The sequence below is a fragment of the Aspergillus ibericus genome, assembly GCF_003184845.1.
Source record: "Aspergillus ibericus CBS 121593 unplaced genomic scaffold BO80scaffold_47, whole genome shotgun sequence".
Classification (NCBI taxonomy): Eukaryota; Fungi; Ascomycota; class Eurotiomycetes; order Eurotiales; family Aspergillaceae; genus Aspergillus; species Aspergillus ibericus.
This window is the reverse complement of record NW_020292145.1, coordinates 120,824-139,421: the sequence shown is the minus strand read 5'-3', so window position 1 is coordinate 139,421 and position 18,598 is coordinate 120,824. Positions and strand designations below refer to the sequence as shown.

At 50.8% G+C, this 18,598-nt stretch overlaps 8 protein-coding genes across 8 annotated transcripts; 2 read left to right on the top strand and 6 right to left on the bottom strand.

Annotated features, from left to right (window-relative positions):
• Positions 1–569: 569 nt before the first annotated feature.
• BO80DRAFT_364583 (putative intracellular protein transport protein (Sat1)) lies at positions 570–3,148 on the bottom strand (the record flags this gene model as incomplete). The annotated part of the gene is made up of 3 exons (XM_025716156.1): positions 570–1,447; positions 1,503–2,552; positions 2,617–3,148. 3 exons carry the CDS (start codon positions 3,146–3,148, stop codon positions 570–572), a joined length of 2,460 nt encoding a protein of 819 aa, XP_025571557.1.
• A 367-nt stretch (positions 3,149–3,515) lies between these two features.
• rrg9 (mitochondrial ribosome assembly protein RRG9) lies at positions 3,516–4,743 on the bottom strand. The gene has a single exon (XM_025714153.1). The coding sequence runs from the start codon at positions 4,679–4,681 to the stop codon at positions 3,818–3,820; it is 864 nt and encodes a 287-aa protein (XP_025571556.1). The 5' UTR covers positions 4,682–4,743; the 3' UTR covers positions 3,516–3,817.
• Positions 4,744–5,614: 871 nt separating this feature from the next.
• Positions 5,615–6,356, top strand: BO80DRAFT_195570 (uncharacterized protein). Its single transcript, XM_025714151.1, has one exon. The coding sequence runs from the start codon at positions 5,843–5,845 to the stop codon at positions 6,245–6,247; it is 405 nt and encodes a 134-aa protein (XP_025571555.1). The 5' UTR covers positions 5,615–5,842; the 3' UTR covers positions 6,248–6,356.
• Positions 6,357–9,959, top strand: BO80DRAFT_195580 (WD40 repeat domain-containing protein). The gene is made up of 4 exons (XM_025714152.1): positions 6,357–7,002; positions 7,055–7,326; positions 7,387–8,214; positions 8,267–9,959. The coding sequence occupies exons 1-4, from the start codon at positions 6,466–6,468 to the stop codon at positions 9,792–9,794; spliced, it is 3,165 nt and encodes a 1,054-aa protein (XP_025571554.1). The 5' UTR covers positions 6,357–6,465; the 3' UTR covers positions 9,795–9,959.
• A 2,130-nt stretch (positions 9,960–12,089) lies between these two features.
• On the bottom strand, positions 12,090–13,351 carry BO80DRAFT_364471 (uncharacterized protein; the record flags this gene model as incomplete). Its single annotated transcript, XM_025716152.1, is given in 6 exon segments — positions 12,090–12,467; positions 12,539–12,829; positions 12,878–12,955; positions 12,972–12,984; positions 13,108–13,219; positions 13,258–13,351. The coding sequence occupies 6 exon segments, from the start codon at positions 13,349–13,351 to the stop codon at positions 12,090–12,092; spliced, it is 966 nt and encodes a 321-aa protein (XP_025571553.1).
• A 456-nt stretch (positions 13,352–13,807) lies between these two features.
• BO80DRAFT_364538 (uncharacterized protein) lies at positions 13,808–14,194 on the bottom strand (the record flags this gene model as incomplete). The annotated part of the gene is made up of 2 exons (XM_025716153.1): positions 13,808–13,939; positions 13,991–14,194. Coding segments are annotated over 2 exons (336 nt in total), but the record flags the coding sequence as incomplete, so codon positions are not given.
• Positions 14,195–14,450: 256 nt separating this feature from the next.
• On the bottom strand, positions 14,451–15,764 carry BO80DRAFT_496447 (uncharacterized protein; the record flags this gene model as incomplete). The annotated part of the gene is made up of 8 exons (XM_025724025.1): positions 14,451–14,543; positions 14,590–14,663; positions 14,789–14,966; positions 15,014–15,156; positions 15,218–15,268; positions 15,315–15,374; positions 15,418–15,657; positions 15,722–15,764. The coding sequence occupies 8 exons, from the start codon at positions 15,762–15,764 to the stop codon at positions 14,451–14,453; spliced, it is 882 nt and encodes a 293-aa protein (XP_025571551.1).
• Positions 15,765–15,768: 4 nt separating this feature from the next.
• acuM (gluconeogenesis transcription factor RDS2) lies at positions 15,769–18,568 on the bottom strand. Its single transcript, XM_025720244.1, has 7 exons — positions 18,020–18,568; positions 17,890–17,912; positions 17,729–17,746; positions 17,325–17,619; positions 16,515–17,269; positions 16,264–16,460; positions 15,769–16,204 (listed from the first exon to the last, which is right to left on the bottom strand). The coding sequence occupies exons 1-7, from the start codon at positions 18,234–18,236 to the stop codon at positions 16,153–16,155; spliced, it is 1,557 nt and encodes a 518-aa protein (XP_025571550.1). The 5' UTR covers positions 18,237–18,568; the 3' UTR covers positions 15,769–16,152.
• Positions 18,569–18,598: the final 30 nt, after the last annotated feature.

Genomic DNA, 18,598 nt, shown 5'->3' with positions numbered 1-18,598 from the left:
TATAGTATGTCTTACTTGCTTCAAAGTTCCCGATTCACCACCGTGAGGGGAGCAACGTAGCGGCCGTCAGAAGGAAGGAGGACGAAGGGGATGCGAGAACCGAGGAGAGGTACACAGCAGGATATCAGCGATGGAGCCGCTCCGTCGACGAGCAACCCGGCGCGACAACAGGCCAGGCAAGGAAAACAAGCCGGCCGATTACACTACCGCGAATGAGGGGCGACCGAGGGCGATCGACTCTAGTATATCGATCGCATTTCCGGCCTGCTTCTCCACGATCCCACAAGCGGAACCCCCCCAAGGCTGGATCCATGGTGCTGCAGCCTTCAGGGTGGCAATCGCCCCGTCCGTTGCCCCGGTGATAACCCTCAGCCGCAAGGAAACTGGCCCTTGATTACATCGTTCACAACACTGTCCAAGATGACGGTGGGAAGGGTTCTCATTACGTAGATCGTGGATTGTTGACATTGTGACATATACTAAGAGTCTGCAAGGCCGCCATTGCCGTGCTGCCCCCCCTGTGGACCGGACGACTACGAGAAACCAACGGTACCCTCTCCTCATCCATCTCAGATCGAGTATCCCTCGTTCTCCTCAGGCAGCTGTTCCCGCACCGTCTCCCCGTAAATCGTGATCGGGAGGGCGACTTCAAACGACTCACATCCAAGGTTCTCCAACGCGGACATGATGCGCCCGCGATCATCTTCCGAGACCGCTTCAAGCAAGCGGGCCCCCGAGGGGGCTGGGCCATCGTGCACACTGCTGGTCACAAACTCGAATCGTAGCTCCCACTCATGGTTGACGCCGGTGGTGATGACGGTAGGCGTCGCGGAGACGGGGATAGCTGGACTGAAGACAACGCGGTTGGCATACAGCGTGTTTTCGAAATAGGAGGCGTGGATTTTTCGGGTAGCACGGCGGATGCTGGCATTGGACCGCACGGCCAAATGCGCCGCTACCCGCTCGGAACTCTCCAATGTCGCCCGGAGGGCGTAACAGGGAAGTGCCGCATCTGCAAAGTTGACGGTCGCGATGATGGTCTCGCCCAGTCGGTGCGCGGGGCGATTGAGTACCACAACAGCAATCCGGCGCCCATTTCGGGCAATCTCAAATCGGTTCGGACTGCGCGAGGAATTGAGTGCCTGGTTGCTCCGGAGAATGGCAAGGTCAATGGCATCCTTGCAACATAGGGGGCCGGCCGATAGGTCGCGACTAATGCGCTTTTCGGGTGTAGCCTCGGGTGGCTGCAGCGACTTGTTCCGCGCACTCTGCTCCAGGATTTCATCCACGTACGACAAAAAGTCAGGTGCTGACGTCCAGGTCGGCCCACTGATGCTCTTCGGCTTCATTGCTGGTGGCGGGACAGGCCCGAGCTTCTGCACTCGCGCCTCATCGCGGAGGAGCACGTAGGGGCTCATAAGATCGTGACCCATGATATCTCCAAGGCCTATGATGGGTTAATAATGAGGGTTCAACGGCCTCGAGGAGATGACAGAGCTCACCATTGACACCACTGAATACCCGGAACGGTATGCTGATCCGGTTAACTCGTTGGGGTTCGTGATGGCCACTCGGTCGTTGGGTACCTATGACAAGATTGTATGAGATCTTGATCGCTTTTCCCTTATGGCTGGCGGGAAGGCCCGTTGGTAGCGTAAAGGAAAATGAGTAGGACTGCTCCTCCCCGGGCGCCAGTCGCAGATCGACAAAGAGGAGCGACTGGGTCGTAGACAGTAACGGTATAGATCTGGAAGAAGAGACGCCTCGCATATCGCGCAGGCCATCCAGCTCGTTATTGGAAAGCAGACCACTCAACGACTCCTCAATCGCGTTCCATTTGAAAGCACCCCAGAAACCACCGCCCTTGCGACTCTTGTCGCCACTTGTAGCTGGTTTCCCACTCGGCATACCGGGCGCACCCCCGGCACCACCGACAACACCTTTCCGCTTCACTTCTTCAAAGTATGACTGATGGATCAACGAGCCATCAACGGTGAATGATGCGCTGATCTGCGCATAGCCCATGAGCAGGGTCTGACTGTGCGGCGACAAGCCTGGAGACTCAATACTAGACATGTGCCGTGAATGACGAGGAATGTTCTGGCGCGGTGCCGCCATTGAGTAGTTGGTATATTCAGATTGGAGGGTTTCCGAGGAGTTGTCGCTAACGGAGTTGTACTCTCCGCTGCTTCTATGACTTCCACTAAGACTGGAGGTTGACATGATACGGGTGAGCTGGGGCAAATGGCCCGGCGCAGTTAGTGTCGACGATTCTTTGCCATTGGGTTTTGCCTGGCTAGCGTTCTCTTCCAAAGGTGTTTGCAGCGGGGATAGAGCAGGACGAGTGTGTGTATCGGTTCCAGGAGACGGCGGGAACTTAAATTCAATCGGCGATAGCTGAGGCCGGCGCGCAGGCGTACGAGGCGACTCGAATAGGGGATTAGACGTAGGTCCGCCGGATCCTGCTGTATCAATATCTATTCGTGGGTTTCCGGGAGATGAGCTGACGGGGGACTCTGGAGTTGGAAAGCCACGAAAGGAATTGCGCCCAGCTAGGAAGTGACTGCAGTCAGCCTAAGGTTCGAACAGGCTGGAGCTATGCTATAGAGAGAATACCTTTCGCAAATGACTCTTCGTAGAACTCGTTCCTTCTCGGTAGAACCTGTAGGCTTGCAGCGCGCCCATGACCTCTCACCGGCCTCGATCGATTGTATTGCGAAGACGTTCTGGGAGTCGGCTCTCCCGTTCCCTCGCTGTCAATGGAAAGAATAGATACAGAGCGCTTGTGCTTGCCGCCAGCAGGAGGGCCACTGCGAGGGGTAGACGGGGGCGGAAAGCTGTGAGAACCGATCAACGGCGAGCTCACGGACGAAGAAGGGCGATGCGACGGGCTCTTTTTGTGAATGTTAGGGTACGAACGGCGATGGGGACTGAAGAAGAACTTCTGGGGCGATCGAAGCGAGAATAAGGACTCTGAATGGGAGCTCGTAGCTCGAGATGGCTGCCTCTGATGCGAGGACTGGCCCCCGTTACTGGGGTCTCCGTTCGTCTCCGCAACGTTCTTGAAGGTAATGACGCATTCGACATCTTCCCCCGCGAATATGGTCTGATCCTTCCATTTGACGAAAACCTGGATGTCTGAGGGCATGGCGACGACTGCAAGGTCACCATGTGGGCGGGTGACCGCAGGTAAGAGGAATCACGGAGCTGGAGGTCGATGGCGGGTACCAGCCGCCACCTGGAGAAGTCTGAATTAAGGATTGGCTAATATGATACAATGAGAGAAAAGGTAATCAACGCCAGCTAGGGCATACCGTCAGATTGCGTGAGCCATAATCGTTGAAGGATGTGGAGGGGGAACCGAAGGATAACGTTCCTGTCGGGGGGACGCGGTGGTGGAGGAGGTGCACTACGGCCGTCGGCAGGGAAATGCAAAACCCCATGGGACAACCACCACTAGCCAGCTGAAACGAACCGCTTCTTGTGTGGTCGCCAACATACCATAGATCTGCCGTCATGATACGTCTATCATTTTCGGACAAACTTGGGGGAAATAGTCAATAGAACGCCGACAACTTTGTCCCCGCAAAACTTCGACCCTTCAAAACCGGTATATTACAAGGCCCGCACTGCAGCCCATGTGCCCCCGGATCGGAAATAAAGGGCATTCGGAAGACGAAGAAAAAGAACCCCCGGCAAATCAGACCAACGCCTTCATATGCGATTTATGCAAAATCGACTAAGTATATTATATAATACAAGGTATGGTGTCAATATACATACGAAGCCCTGCACGAGCCATAGGCGGTAGCAACTTTTACTCCCTAGGCCCCTTCTTCTTATCGCCGTAGAGCAGTTGGTTCGCATCCACCAACTCTCGTGTCCGCTTCGTACTCGGTCGCAGACCAAGCTCAGACATATGACCCCAGATCCGATCGTGCCGCTTCTCCCATCGTTTCCGCCGGTCGTCGAGTTCGGCTTCAGAGGGCCGCCATTTACTCTTTAATATCCGCCGGATAGCCTCAGGCGACACCTTGAATTCTTCCGCAAGAACAGGCGTGGTGAATCGCTCCGGTGCTACCGCGTGTAGGTGTCGAATACCCTCAATGGCATCCGGAGACAGCTTCTTGGGTGGATTCCATCCCTCCTTGAACTTCCCCTGCAAAGCCTTCTTCTGGATCTCCCACTTCTCTAGCTTTTTCTTCTTCTTCTGGGGGGCGGGGGCGGGGGCGGGCGCAGTGGAGCTGGAGGATTGTTCGTCGCGTGGTCCCTTTTTCGATCGGGAATATTTGGTTTTGCTTTTCTTAAGAGCATGAGTATCGGCTGGATAGTCCTCTGGTCTGAAGTTGATGTCCGCAGGGTCTGATGCCGCGTTCGCTTCGGTCAATGCATCCTCTGTAGACCGCTTCCCACGGGGGGCCTTTCCAAGTCCGTCGGTGGGGATACCAGCACTAGTCGAAGGAGGTTCCTGCGGCGATAGACGATTCGGTGATGGGTAGAGCTGGGATTTGGGGGAGGAGCCAAAGTTTCGTTTGGGGATTCTGCGGTGACTGAGAGGCGTTACGGAGAGCCTTCGATATGCGGGACTCTGATGGACGTCCAAGGCGAACTCGGAACGGAGAGCATTTCGTAGGACGTTGGGCAGAGAGAGCCGGAAGGAGGAGGTGCAGACATTTGCCATGGTGACGACTAGGCAAGATAGCAGGATATGAAGGGCCGAGAGAGATGGAAGCTGGGGAAAATCTCCCGGACGCTAAAGAGCGCAGAGGGTTCTCGAAGGGGCCTAGAACCATTGTGGCCTAAGGTGTCACTATCATGTGACTATGGGAAACATTCAGCAAGAACCTACAAGGAATAATGTGATGGTTGACGGAATCAACCCAGGATGCCGAAGCTTACTGAGCTTTGGTCCTGAGCAGCTAGTGATAAGACCATATACAGAACATTGTCCACTACAGAGCATAGACGCCCGTTGATCTCGAGCGCGCATCAGTCGAGCCACATCACTTGCCCGGCTGCGATCGTCCCATCCATATTTGGAGGCACGAGGATGGCTTGAGGACTGGCAGGGAATGACGATCCTCATTATTTTCTCATTCTGTGTTCAAGATCAAGGGGCTGGTGGAAATGAAGCCTTACGCCTCCGGACTAGTAAGTAGGTAGCCTCGAGGCTAAGGCTACCAGACAAGCATCTGCCTTGCTTTACTCCGTACTAGTACTCCGTATCCTGATTCCTTTTGTGACATACTCTTGGGCCGCTAGACAACTATAGTGCCTAAGGTTATGGGGCTGCCGGAGGTTTCTTGACCGGAAGGTCAATGCGAGACCCCAGTACGGAGTAGACACTGGGCAATTCATCGGGGAATAGATTGATTGCACTTTCATTTGACCTCCTCCCCTCCCCGATCAAACGATCAACCGTCCCATCAAGTAGGGAGGTGGAATAGAATTCGACTTTCCGAAGTCAGCACCCAAAGGGATTAGCATCCCCACCGAGCCGGGGCCACTTGATGCCCTGTGAGGGGGTCGATCAAGCCTTTCTTTCATTCCCAATCTCGCCGGGAGGTTGGCTTGATCGGTGGGCAAGCCATCTTGAAGATGGAGAGGAAGTGGTTGAAGCGAGCATCTCACAATTCCTGTCCTCTCCCTCACCGGCAATCTTTCTGTCTTCTTCTCTCCACCCCATCGTGAATGATCGCCCAGGATCTGGATCAGCTTGACGGGATCCCACTGCCCCGAATTTAGCTTTCCCGAAGCTAACAGGGCTACTAGAAGCTAAGAAGCAGCCCAGCGCCAAGGGTTCGTCCATCATTTTTCGGCTCTCCGCCCGGCGTGGAATGTGATGGTGGTGGTGTTGGTGAGGTGCTCCTTGTCCATCCCAGCTGGGAGCTCTTCTCAACGTCTTCGCTCACATTCTGCCTTTGCTTCGTCAAGGCCTCACTCATCCCTCTCCTACATTCTCTTCCCTCCCTCCCTCGCTCTTTTCCTTTTCTCATTCGATTCAGTCACTCTTTTGGAACCGTTATTTTTATTCTTTGGGGCCCCCTTCTCCTTGTCTCGGTCCTTTGGTTCTTTATCCCCGATCTCCTCCGCCTTTTGGTCCCCTCTTCGCCAGCCTCTGCGCCGCCAACCACCACCGGGAAAAATAGAGAGAGGGGGAAAAAAAAATAACAGAAAGCCTCTTTCGTCAACACCGGACACCGAGCTTCTCCTGTTTTGCGACCGAAACCTTCTGCCGCATATATAAGCAAGGCTTGTCGTCATCTGCCCTTCCTCCTTCCTCGCTTGCCCTGCGGCGCCTTCCCCCGGGACCAGGGCCTCCGATGGCGATAAAATAGTTTGTTGGTTTTCAAGCAGACATACAGACCTTCTACTCTCGGTCTTTGCCCACCAATGCGACCGAAACCCGTTCAACTCAAGGACCGTGACCCCTCGTGACCGAAGCCGACCGCAGACCCAATTGTTATGGCGAACAACTCGTTGAGTGCAAGGTGCAAGGCAGCTTCATCGCTCCGCATCACTCCCTCCAACTCCCCGGTTTTGCGACCGCCAACGCGCTCCTCCGTGCATAAGTCGCCATTGAATCAGGCAACTTTAAACCTGCAGACGGTGATCGGTACGACCACAACTACCCCTCATGGTTTCTCGAGCCATGAGGAAAGCAGATCGTTTGCCCTCTGCGCCGGCTCAGTGGTGGTATTGGCCGAGTTGGACGACGAGCATTGTGTGAATCAACGCTTTTTCAGGGCACGACCCTCGGCAACCAGTGTCAATCCAGTAACATCGTTCTACAGCCAATCCACCCCTCCCACCACTCCTGACAGTCGAGCGAAATTTTCCGGAAGTATAAGATCCACCACCCATAGCAATGCTTACAGCGGGTCTCCATGCAACGACCCGGTCGATAATGGTAGCCCGCGGGGATGGTCATCGCGAGAGAGGGTGAAGGCGGTTACGTGTACCGCGATTAGTCCTAATGGAAGGTTTCTGGCAGTAGGAGAGGTAGGCTAATTAGGGCTTTTTACTGCTCAAGAAGTGCACTGACACATGCTAGACTGGCTATAACCCCAGGGTCTTGATCTTCTCGACGGCAAAAGATGCCTCTTCCGAAACCCCACTCTCGATCTTGACCGAGCACACATTTGGAGTGCGAGGTCTGGCCTTCAGCTCCGATTCCCAGTATCTGGCCAGCCTTGGTGATGTAAACGACGGGTTTCTTTTCGTATGGTCTGTGAATTCGAAGACCGGTTCAGCAAAGCTCCATTCGACCAATAAATGCACCTCGTATGTCCGTGACATGTGCTGGATGGGCCAGACTCTTATCACGTAAGTTCTAGTAGATCGTGCCATGATGCGAGTCTCGGGCAGGAACTAAAGCTTTCCTAGGGTAGGAGTTCGGCATGTGAAGGTTTGGAGGCTTCCAGATGCAAGGCCTGGTTCTCCACGGTCTCGCCTGACTGTGGAGGGCACGAGCAGCTCTCCAAACCACACCCCTCGGGCGTTTTTGGGGCGCAATTGCCTGCTGGGCTCGCTGGCGGAAAGCACATTCACCGGCGTCGCAAGCATCTCTGACCGGGAGGCAGTTGTGGGCACTGACACAGGCGCTCTATGCTTTGTGGATGACAGTGAAGGATCCCAAAAATTGTCCGTTGTCCAGCATATGGACTTTGGCATTAGCTCCTTAGCGGTCGACATGTACCGCTCTTGTGTTTGGGTTGGTGGGCGTGGTGGACAGATCCAGCATTTCACCTTCGAAAAAATTCGCTCGTCGACTGTCCCCCTGTCCCCCGCGCTTTCTGGCCGCTCATCGGCGGAGCAGGGATTCAAAGGACCTGCAATTGTCTGTTTCGGATCTCTGGGATCTCATGTCGTGACAGTTGACAGCACTAACGCTATCAACATCTTTTCGAGCGACCACTTGTGCCAGGATGTTGACCAGAGGGATGCTCAAATCAGCATTTGTGCTCATCGGGACGGGGTTCTTGGGATACGTCCACTCACAGTTCCCAACCCACTTGAAGCGGAATTTTTCACATGGTCGCGAAAAGGCGCCGTGAACTTCTGGAACACCGAAGGCAAGTGTAAGGATTCACGCATGATTGCCCTCGAGCACCCCGCAGGACATGACGAAGATATTTGCAACGAACTGAAGGTAGTACGTACTACGAACGATATGGATATGTTCGTTTCTGGGGATAAATTTGGGGTCCTGAGGTAGGTCATCTGGTTATCAAAGGCTTCGCCTTGGCTAATCGCTGAAACATAGGGTCTTGCAGGGCCAATCGTGGCAATCTGTGCATGAAGTCCGAGCTCATGGAGGGGAAATCACTGACATCGCTCTGCATATAACACCTGAATCTAGCTTAGTTGCCAGCTCTGGGCGTGATCGCATGGTTCAGCTGTTCGAACGAAGCAATGGCGACCTGCAATTGATCCAAACCATGGATGACCATGTCGGGGCCGTGAGTCAGCTTCTCTTCGTCGATAATGGAGAGAAGCTGCTTTCAAGTTCTGCTGATCGTACGATCCACGTCAGGGACCGTGTTACTCGAGAGGTTGACGGTGCACCCGTCATTGCCTACTTGATCTCCAGAGTGATCACGATGAAGGCATCCCCCGTGTCGATGACTCTGTCTACTGACACGGATGTTCTCGTCGTGTCTACTGCTGATCGATGCGTCCTGCAATATGATCTAGCTTCTGGTCGCCAAGTCACTTCCTTCCGGGCCATCGATTCGGATGGAAGTGACACAGTCGTCATGAATTCTTTGACAGTAGCTTCCGATATGTCAGGACAGACCTTCTCCAAGTTGCTTGTGGGGGTTTCTGGCACCGACAAGTCAATTCGCATATATGACTTGGAGCGGGGTGTGCTTCTCACTGGTGAGTTTGGTCACACAGAGGGAATGAGTGATGCTTGCCTACTTGAGAATCACTCCAGTTCCCCCACCAGGCCAAACGGCCGGATTCTGATCAGCTCGGGTCTGGATGGACTGGTCATGATATGGGGTGTATCTATGCTTCCCCAGTCATCACAGGATATGGCACAGGCCGTCACCAAGGACGACGATGCTCCTATGAAGGAACTGACGGTTGCCAAACCCCCTCTACGCAAAATTCTCTCGAAACATGAATTGGCCGGATTACAGCGACAGGAAAATGTTGCCGTCACCCCCACGCCGGCCCGCGGTCATTCTCCGACTTTCTTACGCAAATTCTCCAAATTCTCACTTTCCCCTTCTACGAGAAACGGGCATACACCCCCACCTACGACGCCTTCATCGACGTCCAATCGGCGCTCCCCTATCCCTAGCGTCCGCCAAGAAAAGGCCCATACACCATCACCTTCTTTGCATAATTCCAAGACAGTAGGTACGAGGAAGAGTGGCAGCCGGAGCGACTCTCGCCGTTCGTCTCTTGATTTTCGGGCTCGCGCTAGGAATTCCGGAAAAAGCGAGTTTGGAAGTCTTGACACGTCCACTGAACAAGTTTGTCGCACCTTGAAAGCCTACAGGAAAAAGCTCAATGGGTCAACCGAGCATGTCCATGCTCAGAAGGAGCTTGAGAGAGAGCTCAGTCTTACGTTGCGAGCTCTCACATCTCGGAGCAATAGCAGCGAAAGCGCTGAAACTGAGACCGAGAGCAGCGGCAAGGAGAATGAAAAGCTCTCCGGTGATGGTGCCACCAATCATACCATATATACGACCTGTCGCGTTCCGTCTCCGGATATACGCTCGAAAGAGACACCGGAGGTTTCGGTGAGCCTCTCTGTCCATGCTGATGGAGAGGGTTAAATACGAAGACGGAGCTTGTCTCCTGCATCTACCCATCTTCTAGGTTTTGTTATCTTTCATTCTTTTTCTTCTTTACTTTTGTCGTTCTCTATCAGTCCAAAGTGGCGCAACTGTTCCCCTCCATGCGAAGGGATCTTATAGACTTCATATGTTATCAAGCGGGGTTTGTTTGAGATGTCGGTTCATCTCATCTGAGCATTACGGGTGTTGGGTTATCTATTTCTATCCTTCTGCGCTCTCCTGAAGGACTGCCAAGGGTCTGGTTCATCTTTTTCGATTCTCCAGTTTTTCGATTCTTTCGGAGTTCGCCCTGAGTCAAGCTAGACTGTCATGATTCTCGGCGCTGCACGAAACGGGAGTGTCCCATCAGCGGCACTGCTCCTGCCTCTTGAAAAGCCTCTTTGCCATTTCTATTCGTTTGCAACTTTAACACCGCCTTTTTTCCTCAAATTGTCAATTCTTGTTCAGCTTTTTATAGCTACCTTCTATATGATACCCAAATCTTATCGGGCCTGCTCGAAGTCTGCTAGACTCCCGGGTTCTAGTTTGTTATTATTCTGTTTAGGTCAATCTTTTTTGTTGCAATAAATCTGTTGTCTATCAAACAGACTGGAGGCCGATGTTTCTGCTCTTATACGTCCCTTGAAGCCGTAGTAGTGGCTGCTACATGTGGTCGCAGGCAATAGCCTATCAGTAGAAGGCAATCTCCAATATACCTTGTAGTTTGTGCAACCCAGAATAATCACGACCACCTGCTATTCTGTCAAGTTCTTTCATTCATCTCACGGTGAACAGACCTCATAGATAGGCGTTCAACGAACCTTGTTCATACACATCTAGGAGATACAGTTGCTCACTTCACCAACCCCTCCCTCCCCTGCCGCACCTGGATTTACCATTGTTCATATCTCATCCACAGGCCATGCACCTTCCGTCAGCATATTGAAACTCCCCTACCCAACCCCGGCGACTTCAGATGAACCTCCCTACCCCATCCCTTCCCCCAGGAGCATATCCAAGCATTTAATGAAATTTGCATATAATCCCCTAGATAAGGGTACTTATATAAGCTCCGCCCAATAGCTTCGTATAGAAGTACTTCGAACTTTGCTTTCCTTCCATCCAATAATTGATGGGTATGTCACCACAGCATATTGTGTATTGTGGTGCAAGCTTTCACATCTTTACTTTCTGCTTTGGATTCATATCATTCGTGTTCATTGAAGGCTAAGGTGAAGGACAACTTGGATTGGGAAGATGAATCCCTCGCGCGGAAAGGTACGTTACATACATATATTTCCCATCCTATGTTATATGGATGTGTGGATGTGACTTGTGGAATAAGGATAAGGGGCTCATGAAGGAACTAGAAACAGCAACAGCAACATACCATGACCTACCCCATTTACTCATCTCGAACTCAACATACGGCTATTCGCGTGTCGGATGGGAAGTCGAGTCGGTATCGGTCGGAGAGGACTTATGAGGCTAGTCGTATGTTCTGACTCTTACTTTTATTCTTATTGTTATTGTTGAGCTTAATCTTGGTCTTACAGATGTTGAATTACTAATGAATGGTCATGACCAGGCTACCACGATCGAATCGAAGAACGAGAGAGATTCGAGAGTGGAACGGCGACAACTAGGTACATCGTTGGGAGGGGGAGTACTCCTCCTCGGTACACAGTTAGTCCTACTACTCCTACTGCTAGGTTTGCAACGAGTACTGGTGCGAGTAGTAGCAGTAGCAGTAGTGCTAGCGCTGTGTGTTGTTCTGGGAATGGCCCATGTGCGGCCATAACTACAGGTTGCTCGAGTAGGGGTAGAAGCTCTGGATACGCGAGTCGAGCGGTGTGTTCTGGTGCGCTTGGATATAAGGGTGGGACTGTGTGAGTGATGAGTTATTGTTATTGTTATTGTTATGAGTTGCTGATGGAGTAAGATATATATGCTGACTGCAGTGTTCATTTAGTATCCGGGCTCAATCTGAGCAGAGTGATGATCGGAAGAGTAGCAGGGCTGGATCTCCGGTGCGTGAAACAGTGGAGTAAGTTATTCTTTTTTTCTGATTCATCTTAGTCTGATGGTTCCTAATAAAATTGATAGACCCGGGGAATCTATTCGGACTCTCGAATCAGCGAAGCGAAAGATTCAGCGTGCCTTAGTTGCTATTGAAGACGCGCAAAAGGTGCTGAAACTAGCGCATCGGGATACAGTTGAACAGGAGCAGCGTGTAAGAGATAGGATGTAGTTTGGAGGAGAATCTGTCGATGGCGTTCATTGTTCTTGAGTATCTCATTTCAACGTTTCGAATTTACCGCGTAACAGCCTGCCCAAGGCCTCACAATCGTCTAAGTCGGCAAGCGTGATCGCCTTCTCAGCCCACCGTTGACAATCTGCATCTGCAGATAAGAGATAATAATCCACCGCTCGATTGAAAGCAACGGTCGATAACCACTGGATCTCATCGCTTGGATATGGTGACCGGCTGGATTCGGTACGCCTGTCGCGAGCCAGGACAAGAGCCTGGTCGAGAACGGATTCTGCAAGGTGGTAGTCTGCTGCATCGAGTGAGAGTTGGAAGAGACAGCGGAGATAGCGGGGCAGGGTTTCTTGAAAATATGTTTTGGGAAGATGGGGAGAGGGGGAGCCGTGGAGGGTCCGGACTAGCTCCTGTTTTTTGGAAGATGGTTAGTGGTAGTTGAGTTAATTGTTATATATCAATTGAGGAATTCTGGACATACCTTGACAGTTCTTACCATGTCTGTAATTGCGGCTTCGGATCGTAGAATACAGTCTAGGAAGATCGAGCTGAGTTTCTCGTCTATAATTGCGCTTGATTCTTCAATAATGATGGAGACGGTGGTCCAGTCATTTAGAAAGACGGATGCCTCGAGGTCGAGGGCTAGGATGATTCGGTAATTTGAGAGCCATTCTTCATGTTGGGCTTCTGTGCTGCGTATCTCAGTTTGGTGAGTTTTGGTTTGTTCTCGGAAGTGCGCGCTGGCTTTATGTATCTCATGGTAGAGCTTGGTCTGGACTATTCGTCAGCGTTGTGCCAGCTAGGCCTGAAGTGAAGTGACCTTCTCAGTAACGTCGGTTTCTTTGCGGGTATCTCCTGCGATCCTAACTGTCTTGAGAAAGTCGCAGAGGAGATAGTGCTGATGAAAGCCAAACTCGTTCTGAGGGTCTGGTAGATGCTGGTATTTCTCTGCAAACTATGGAGTGTGAGATGGTGCAAACCAGAAACTTTCTATAACTTGCCTTAATGGAAAGACCTAATAGGCGTATGGCGCGCTCGAGGTGGGTTGACTTGAGAGATTTTAAAGCAATGTTATAGCTTGTTTTAGAAAACCATTCAAGCTCTGAAGCGGAAAATATATCATTCTGCGCCTCGGGATCTATTCTGCCTAGCACTACTTGTTCTCAGCGCATGTCTGCACAGTTTCTATATGAGACTTACCTGAGTCGAGGAGAGTCACAATCTCGTTCAATAAAGTATTATTTTCCCATCCCAAACTCTCAAATTCGGTGAACAGAAATTGAAGGACAGACATGTTTCATTATTAGCCCGAGTAACACAACATAAAAGGAATACATACTGAAAGAGTTTCGCGGCATGATGATTCTCCATCCCATTGCTCGAGGTTGCCATAATCTTTGCGAGGACTTCAATTCCTTGTTGTGTCTGCTCATGCCTAAAAGCTTCTGCTACACATGACAAGAGGTAGGGGACAGCTTCTGTTCCTTTATCACAGAGCGATTTGAGATAGATGTATGCTTTGTTCGTGTTAGATGTACACAGTATGCACCTTTGAATTTACTTACCGAGAGGGTCACTGCTCTGCAGACATAGTTTGTACATCATGTACAATGTTGATGGACAGGACCTGCATTCGTCAGGCATTTGATGAAATAGCTCAGTCACTTGAGATATATTTGCATCGTTTTCACTACATAAGAGGACCTTTCTGATTCGCATTAGATTTCATATGTTAAGTGTTGTGTTATTATTACCTGAAGAGCTTAGCCTTGTTGCTTGGAGAAATATGGAACACTGGCCCTTCCAGCAAAAACAGACACCACTGTCTGGCTACTGACAGATTGCCATTCGAGATCATTTGGTTGACGAGTTTCCAGATGAGCTAGATGTATTTCAGTTTCTCGTGGTGGCTCAAAATCAAGGATCAACTCACAGTGAGTGATGCCTCTGTCGCTTCTTCACTCAGTAGTTCTTGATCATGCCTCTTGAAGCTGGCAGTTGTCTCTTTGATAATGTCAAGGCTTGTTTCGACGCAGGAACCTGGTCTTGTCAACCCATGAACAAATTTGATAAACACCTGCTCTATCAATGGTTTATTGGCCCCAAGAACGATTAACTGATCGATCAGTTGCTTGAGGGATAAGGTATAGAGGTCCGGACTGGATCGCTATCAGAGAGATACTTTGGTAGTCCGGCTACACACTTACGATGATCTCTGTAGCTTCTGTACATGGTATAGAATTCTAGCCAAGTGATTAGAGTCATCCCAACATGCAGGTAGCTGGTCCCTACATTGTGAGATGCGAGTTTTCAAGCTCCGATGACTCAATGGCGCTCTGCAGCACTATAAAAGGTTGTGTTAGTTGATCATGACATCCATGGCAGGCTATGAATCAGTAACCTTGCAAAAAGGCATCCCCGCTAGACTCTTCTCTGCTAAGAACTTCAAGTTCAATGACTTTGACAGGAAACAGGCCATCATATCCCTGGTCAATATTAGCATTTAGGGTTTACTTGATGTCAAAAGCTTACAGCTTTCAGTGCATCCAGCGCTTTAGAAAGGTAGTCCTTGGACTCATGTGTATCGAGATGAAGGCTCGCCCGAACTGTTCAGTGAGCATCTCTTACATTGACCGAACTGCTTAGCACCTACCAGAAGCATGAAGTATCGAAAGCTCTTTATCCCTGAGTGATAAAATCGGCGGTTGGGCAACGTTGTTAATCAGCTCACATGCATTCAATGCTCTTCCCAGCCACTTTGCAGAAACATCATACTGCTTGCGTAAAAGCGCAGAGTTACCGATCTTATAACAGATGTCCATCACATGCTCTTGACCCTTCTCATTGTTTGATGCCGGTATTTTCGAGAATAGGTGGTCTGCGATGTCAAGTCTTTCCTGGAACCAGGACTACACAGATCGTCAGCTTGATCGACTCGAAACGAAACGGGCCTTACTAGGTAGACCCGAAGCATGTAATACTCCACAGTATATTGCTGCAGCTTTGCTTCGTTGCCATCGGTGTCAGATTTTTGAAGTCTGTCCAATCGCACAGCGGCAGTTTCGATGATCTTCTGGCTGAGATCAAGACAGCCGGAATCTGTGGCCAGATTATCAATATTCAAATACAAGGATAAGGAGAACGATGAGAAGTATCATACCTATGCAAGTAGATGCCATTTTAAAAGCTATCTCCAAAGCTCTATAGCATCCTAGAATGGGGTTACTCGCTTTCGTGCACCCAATAGTGCAACATACCTTGGCTGTTATTTGGCGCAGCATATTCGAGCATCGCAAATGCGAAGGCCTTCACTGTGCCTACTCAGCAGATGACTTGGCCACTGAAGAAAACAATAAGTACCTTTACACAGAAGGATCAGCTGTTCTTTCTCTCTGTGTAGTGTCATAAGTTGCATGCAGGTATTCCATAACTTTGTCCCTTCCTGGTCAAGTCGGCGACGGATCGGGGTCGAGGGACTTGCTGTCAACAATGGGAGATACTCCAAGTGTTGGTCAAGTTGGCTTCGAGTTTTCTCATCTAAATCTAGACGGGGTCTCTCAGGTTCGCTAGAGATTTTACTTGCTAAATCATTTGCGAACACTGTTGCTCAATTATCAGTAATCAATTGAGAAGATAAATGAGGGCAGGCGAGCAAGCTGCCTACCAAAGATATCCTCTGCGTGCGCTTTGAGTCCGTGAGACATCATTGTCGACAACCGTGCTGATGGCTTAACCTGCATTCATGAGGCTGGCATTTCGGAATAACCTTCGAAGCAATCTACTATGGGGAGATGCACCTGACCAAGCTAGTCCAATTCAGGTAGGCATTGGCCAGTCACGATCTACTGTTCTGGAATTAACATCACGCCTTGAAGATGTTATGGTACATTTTGACCGCCTGTATAATTGAATGACAAAAGGGCATGAAGATAACACCTCGAGGCTCCCACTTAAAGGAGCTAGTATGCACCAAGGAAAGAGCAAAAATGTTGCAGCAAACGTCCACCCATCAAGAGTAACTGAGCAGCCGTTAATCCGTACGAGTACTTGCTAAGAGAAAAAGAGCATGATAGAAAGAAGGCATAATATTGGGCATCATTTGGCCTTCCGCTGTGACGGTAGAAAGTTTCCAATAATAAGCGATGGACTATGTCACACTAGTCAGCGACTCGTAGCAACATTAGCAAAGCTTTGCAAGGTACTCACATGTTATGGGTATCTCTTCGAATGGTAAACGAGAAGCAACAGGGAATTCCGTCCCCAGGGGAGTTGGAATTGGGATTCTTCAGAGTGCAGCTTGTGAGCATCGCTTTTTGGGTGCTATCGAAAGCAATAGCTCCAAACTTCTCCCAGTAGCTCACAAGTTGATCCTCCACGATGATTTCATGGATTGCAAGTTTGCCCTAGAGATGAATCATGTTAGTTAATGGCCTCTGGGATAGTATAAATCGACGTACATCTCGGAGCGTCTCAATCGGTACACCAATCAACTCTGCCATTTCTTTGTTGCCGCGAAATATTTCCCCAGTTCGTCTCCAGCAACAAGCAGGAATAGCCATACTTGCAAAAACCCGATCATATTCCATCAGGCTCCGTTCGAACCACATCTCCACAAGGATAAGCTCAATATCGGTCAGGCTCTGCATCCTCTCGCGGAACTTTGGCCGGAATTTATCCAATTGTCGAAGGATCTTCTGCCGTGAGGCCTGTTGCAAGTTTCTCTCCATGTACTGATTCAATCGGGCATAACCTTTCACATAGTTAAATGGGCGAAGAAGACCAGCATCATATTTCGCTTTAAGAAGCTTGTTCATCCGCTCCTCAGGCGGGTCAGACCCAGATGGGTCTGCTGCGGTCATGTAATACGTCTCTCTTGCCTTGTCATTCCCCACTGCAGGGCCAGGGCCTTGAATTTGTTCACCCTGGGACTGTTGATTTGATTGTATTTGTGACTGTTGAGACTGCTGGATCATGGACGGATTAGAACCGCCCAATGTAGCCATCGAATTAATCAAAGTCGGGTCTGAGTATATCCCTTGCAGGTCATCGTTCTGGTATACTGCTCCATCATCCAAGAGACTGCTGCTCAGGAAGTCACCAAGAAGGTTGTATTCGTTGGTGACCTCGGGTGCATTGAACATGTAGGAAGGATGAAGCGTATGCATGTCTTGAAACTGGCTTTGTCCGCCTAGCCACTCGTTGTACCCAAGGACTATCTCATGACTTAGCATGATGCTTTGAATGGGGGGGCGCGGATTGAAGCTTACGCTGCTGGGAATGGGTGCCGAGACCCTGGCCAGAGGGCACAATATTGCCAGGCTGCTGCTGCACTGCAGTCACAGCGGCGGTCGGTAGGCTGTCTGGGAGAATTTGCTGACCGGCAGCATCTGGAACGTCGTTTCTAGGTATCCCTTGGGCATTCGAATATTCATTGTTAGAAGAGCCCTCGTCATCCGCGGCCGAATGATCGTTTTCACTCCGCGACCGTTTCGCCGCTTCCCGAGGTTCATCGTGGCAAAGGTGGCCAATGTTGCGCTTTATACATCGCGTGCAGGGTCGCTCCTACAGTTCCGACAGAGTAATATTCGTCAGCAGCTGGTTTCTTGGAAGGGACATTGCGCTTCGTGTTTCACAGGAATGCGCTGGAGAGTAGAGTTCAGGTAGGTCGTACCGAATCGCAAGTCATATGCTGTGCCACGTGAGCGAGCGCTCTTCCGTTAGCAAAGTATTTCCTCTGTGGGTTGAATCCGACGGGAATCAAGGGTGTTTTTCTATCCGGGTAGACTGAGTGAGGGGCGAGTGGGTGATCATGATTGAGGGGAAGGACTTTACCGATCGCCGACAGTAAACGCATGCTGCAAACGTGGCACCCTAATTAGCAACGTGGTCTAAGCAACAACCAGGGAAAGGAGGGGAGTCGCTGCCATCATCCTTGTAGATTGCATGGCAGATACCGCCTTACCGTGATTGACCTTGCGACGTTTCTTGGGACTTGGGTGAGCCCCCGCGGCAGCGCCGTCAGGCTTGACGGCCGGTGTGTGCTGCGCGTTGTCGTTGGCGCTGGGCTCTCTCCCCGTCCGCTCGTCGTCCGTCACATCAGGCTTGATTTTCTCCGTGGTGCCATTGCTGGATTGCTGGTCTGGGCCCGTACCCGCTGGCGCTGCACTTTTCTCCGTCATTGATTGCTGGGCGCAAGGCTGTTGCGCAGAGTCCGGCCCGCTGCTGGCACTGTTGCTGTGAATCGGAACACAAATGGGAGGCAGAATGGCTAGATGCAGACATTCGACCAGGCCGTGGTGACCGGGAACAGGAGAAATCGAGTGTAGTGAAGCTGATCTGTAACGTGAAAATGTGAGGGCACGCGCGATGCGATCGGCTCATCGAAGTTCCCCGCTGGTGCGGGACTTGGATCTTTCATTTCCCGGGCTCCTCCGCATTGGGGCCGGCAGCGGCGACCCGGCTCGTAGCCTCGGAAAAGCACATGAGCGGTTGGACGGTTCGTTATTGTGCGACACCACCCAACATGTCAGCCCATGTTAAC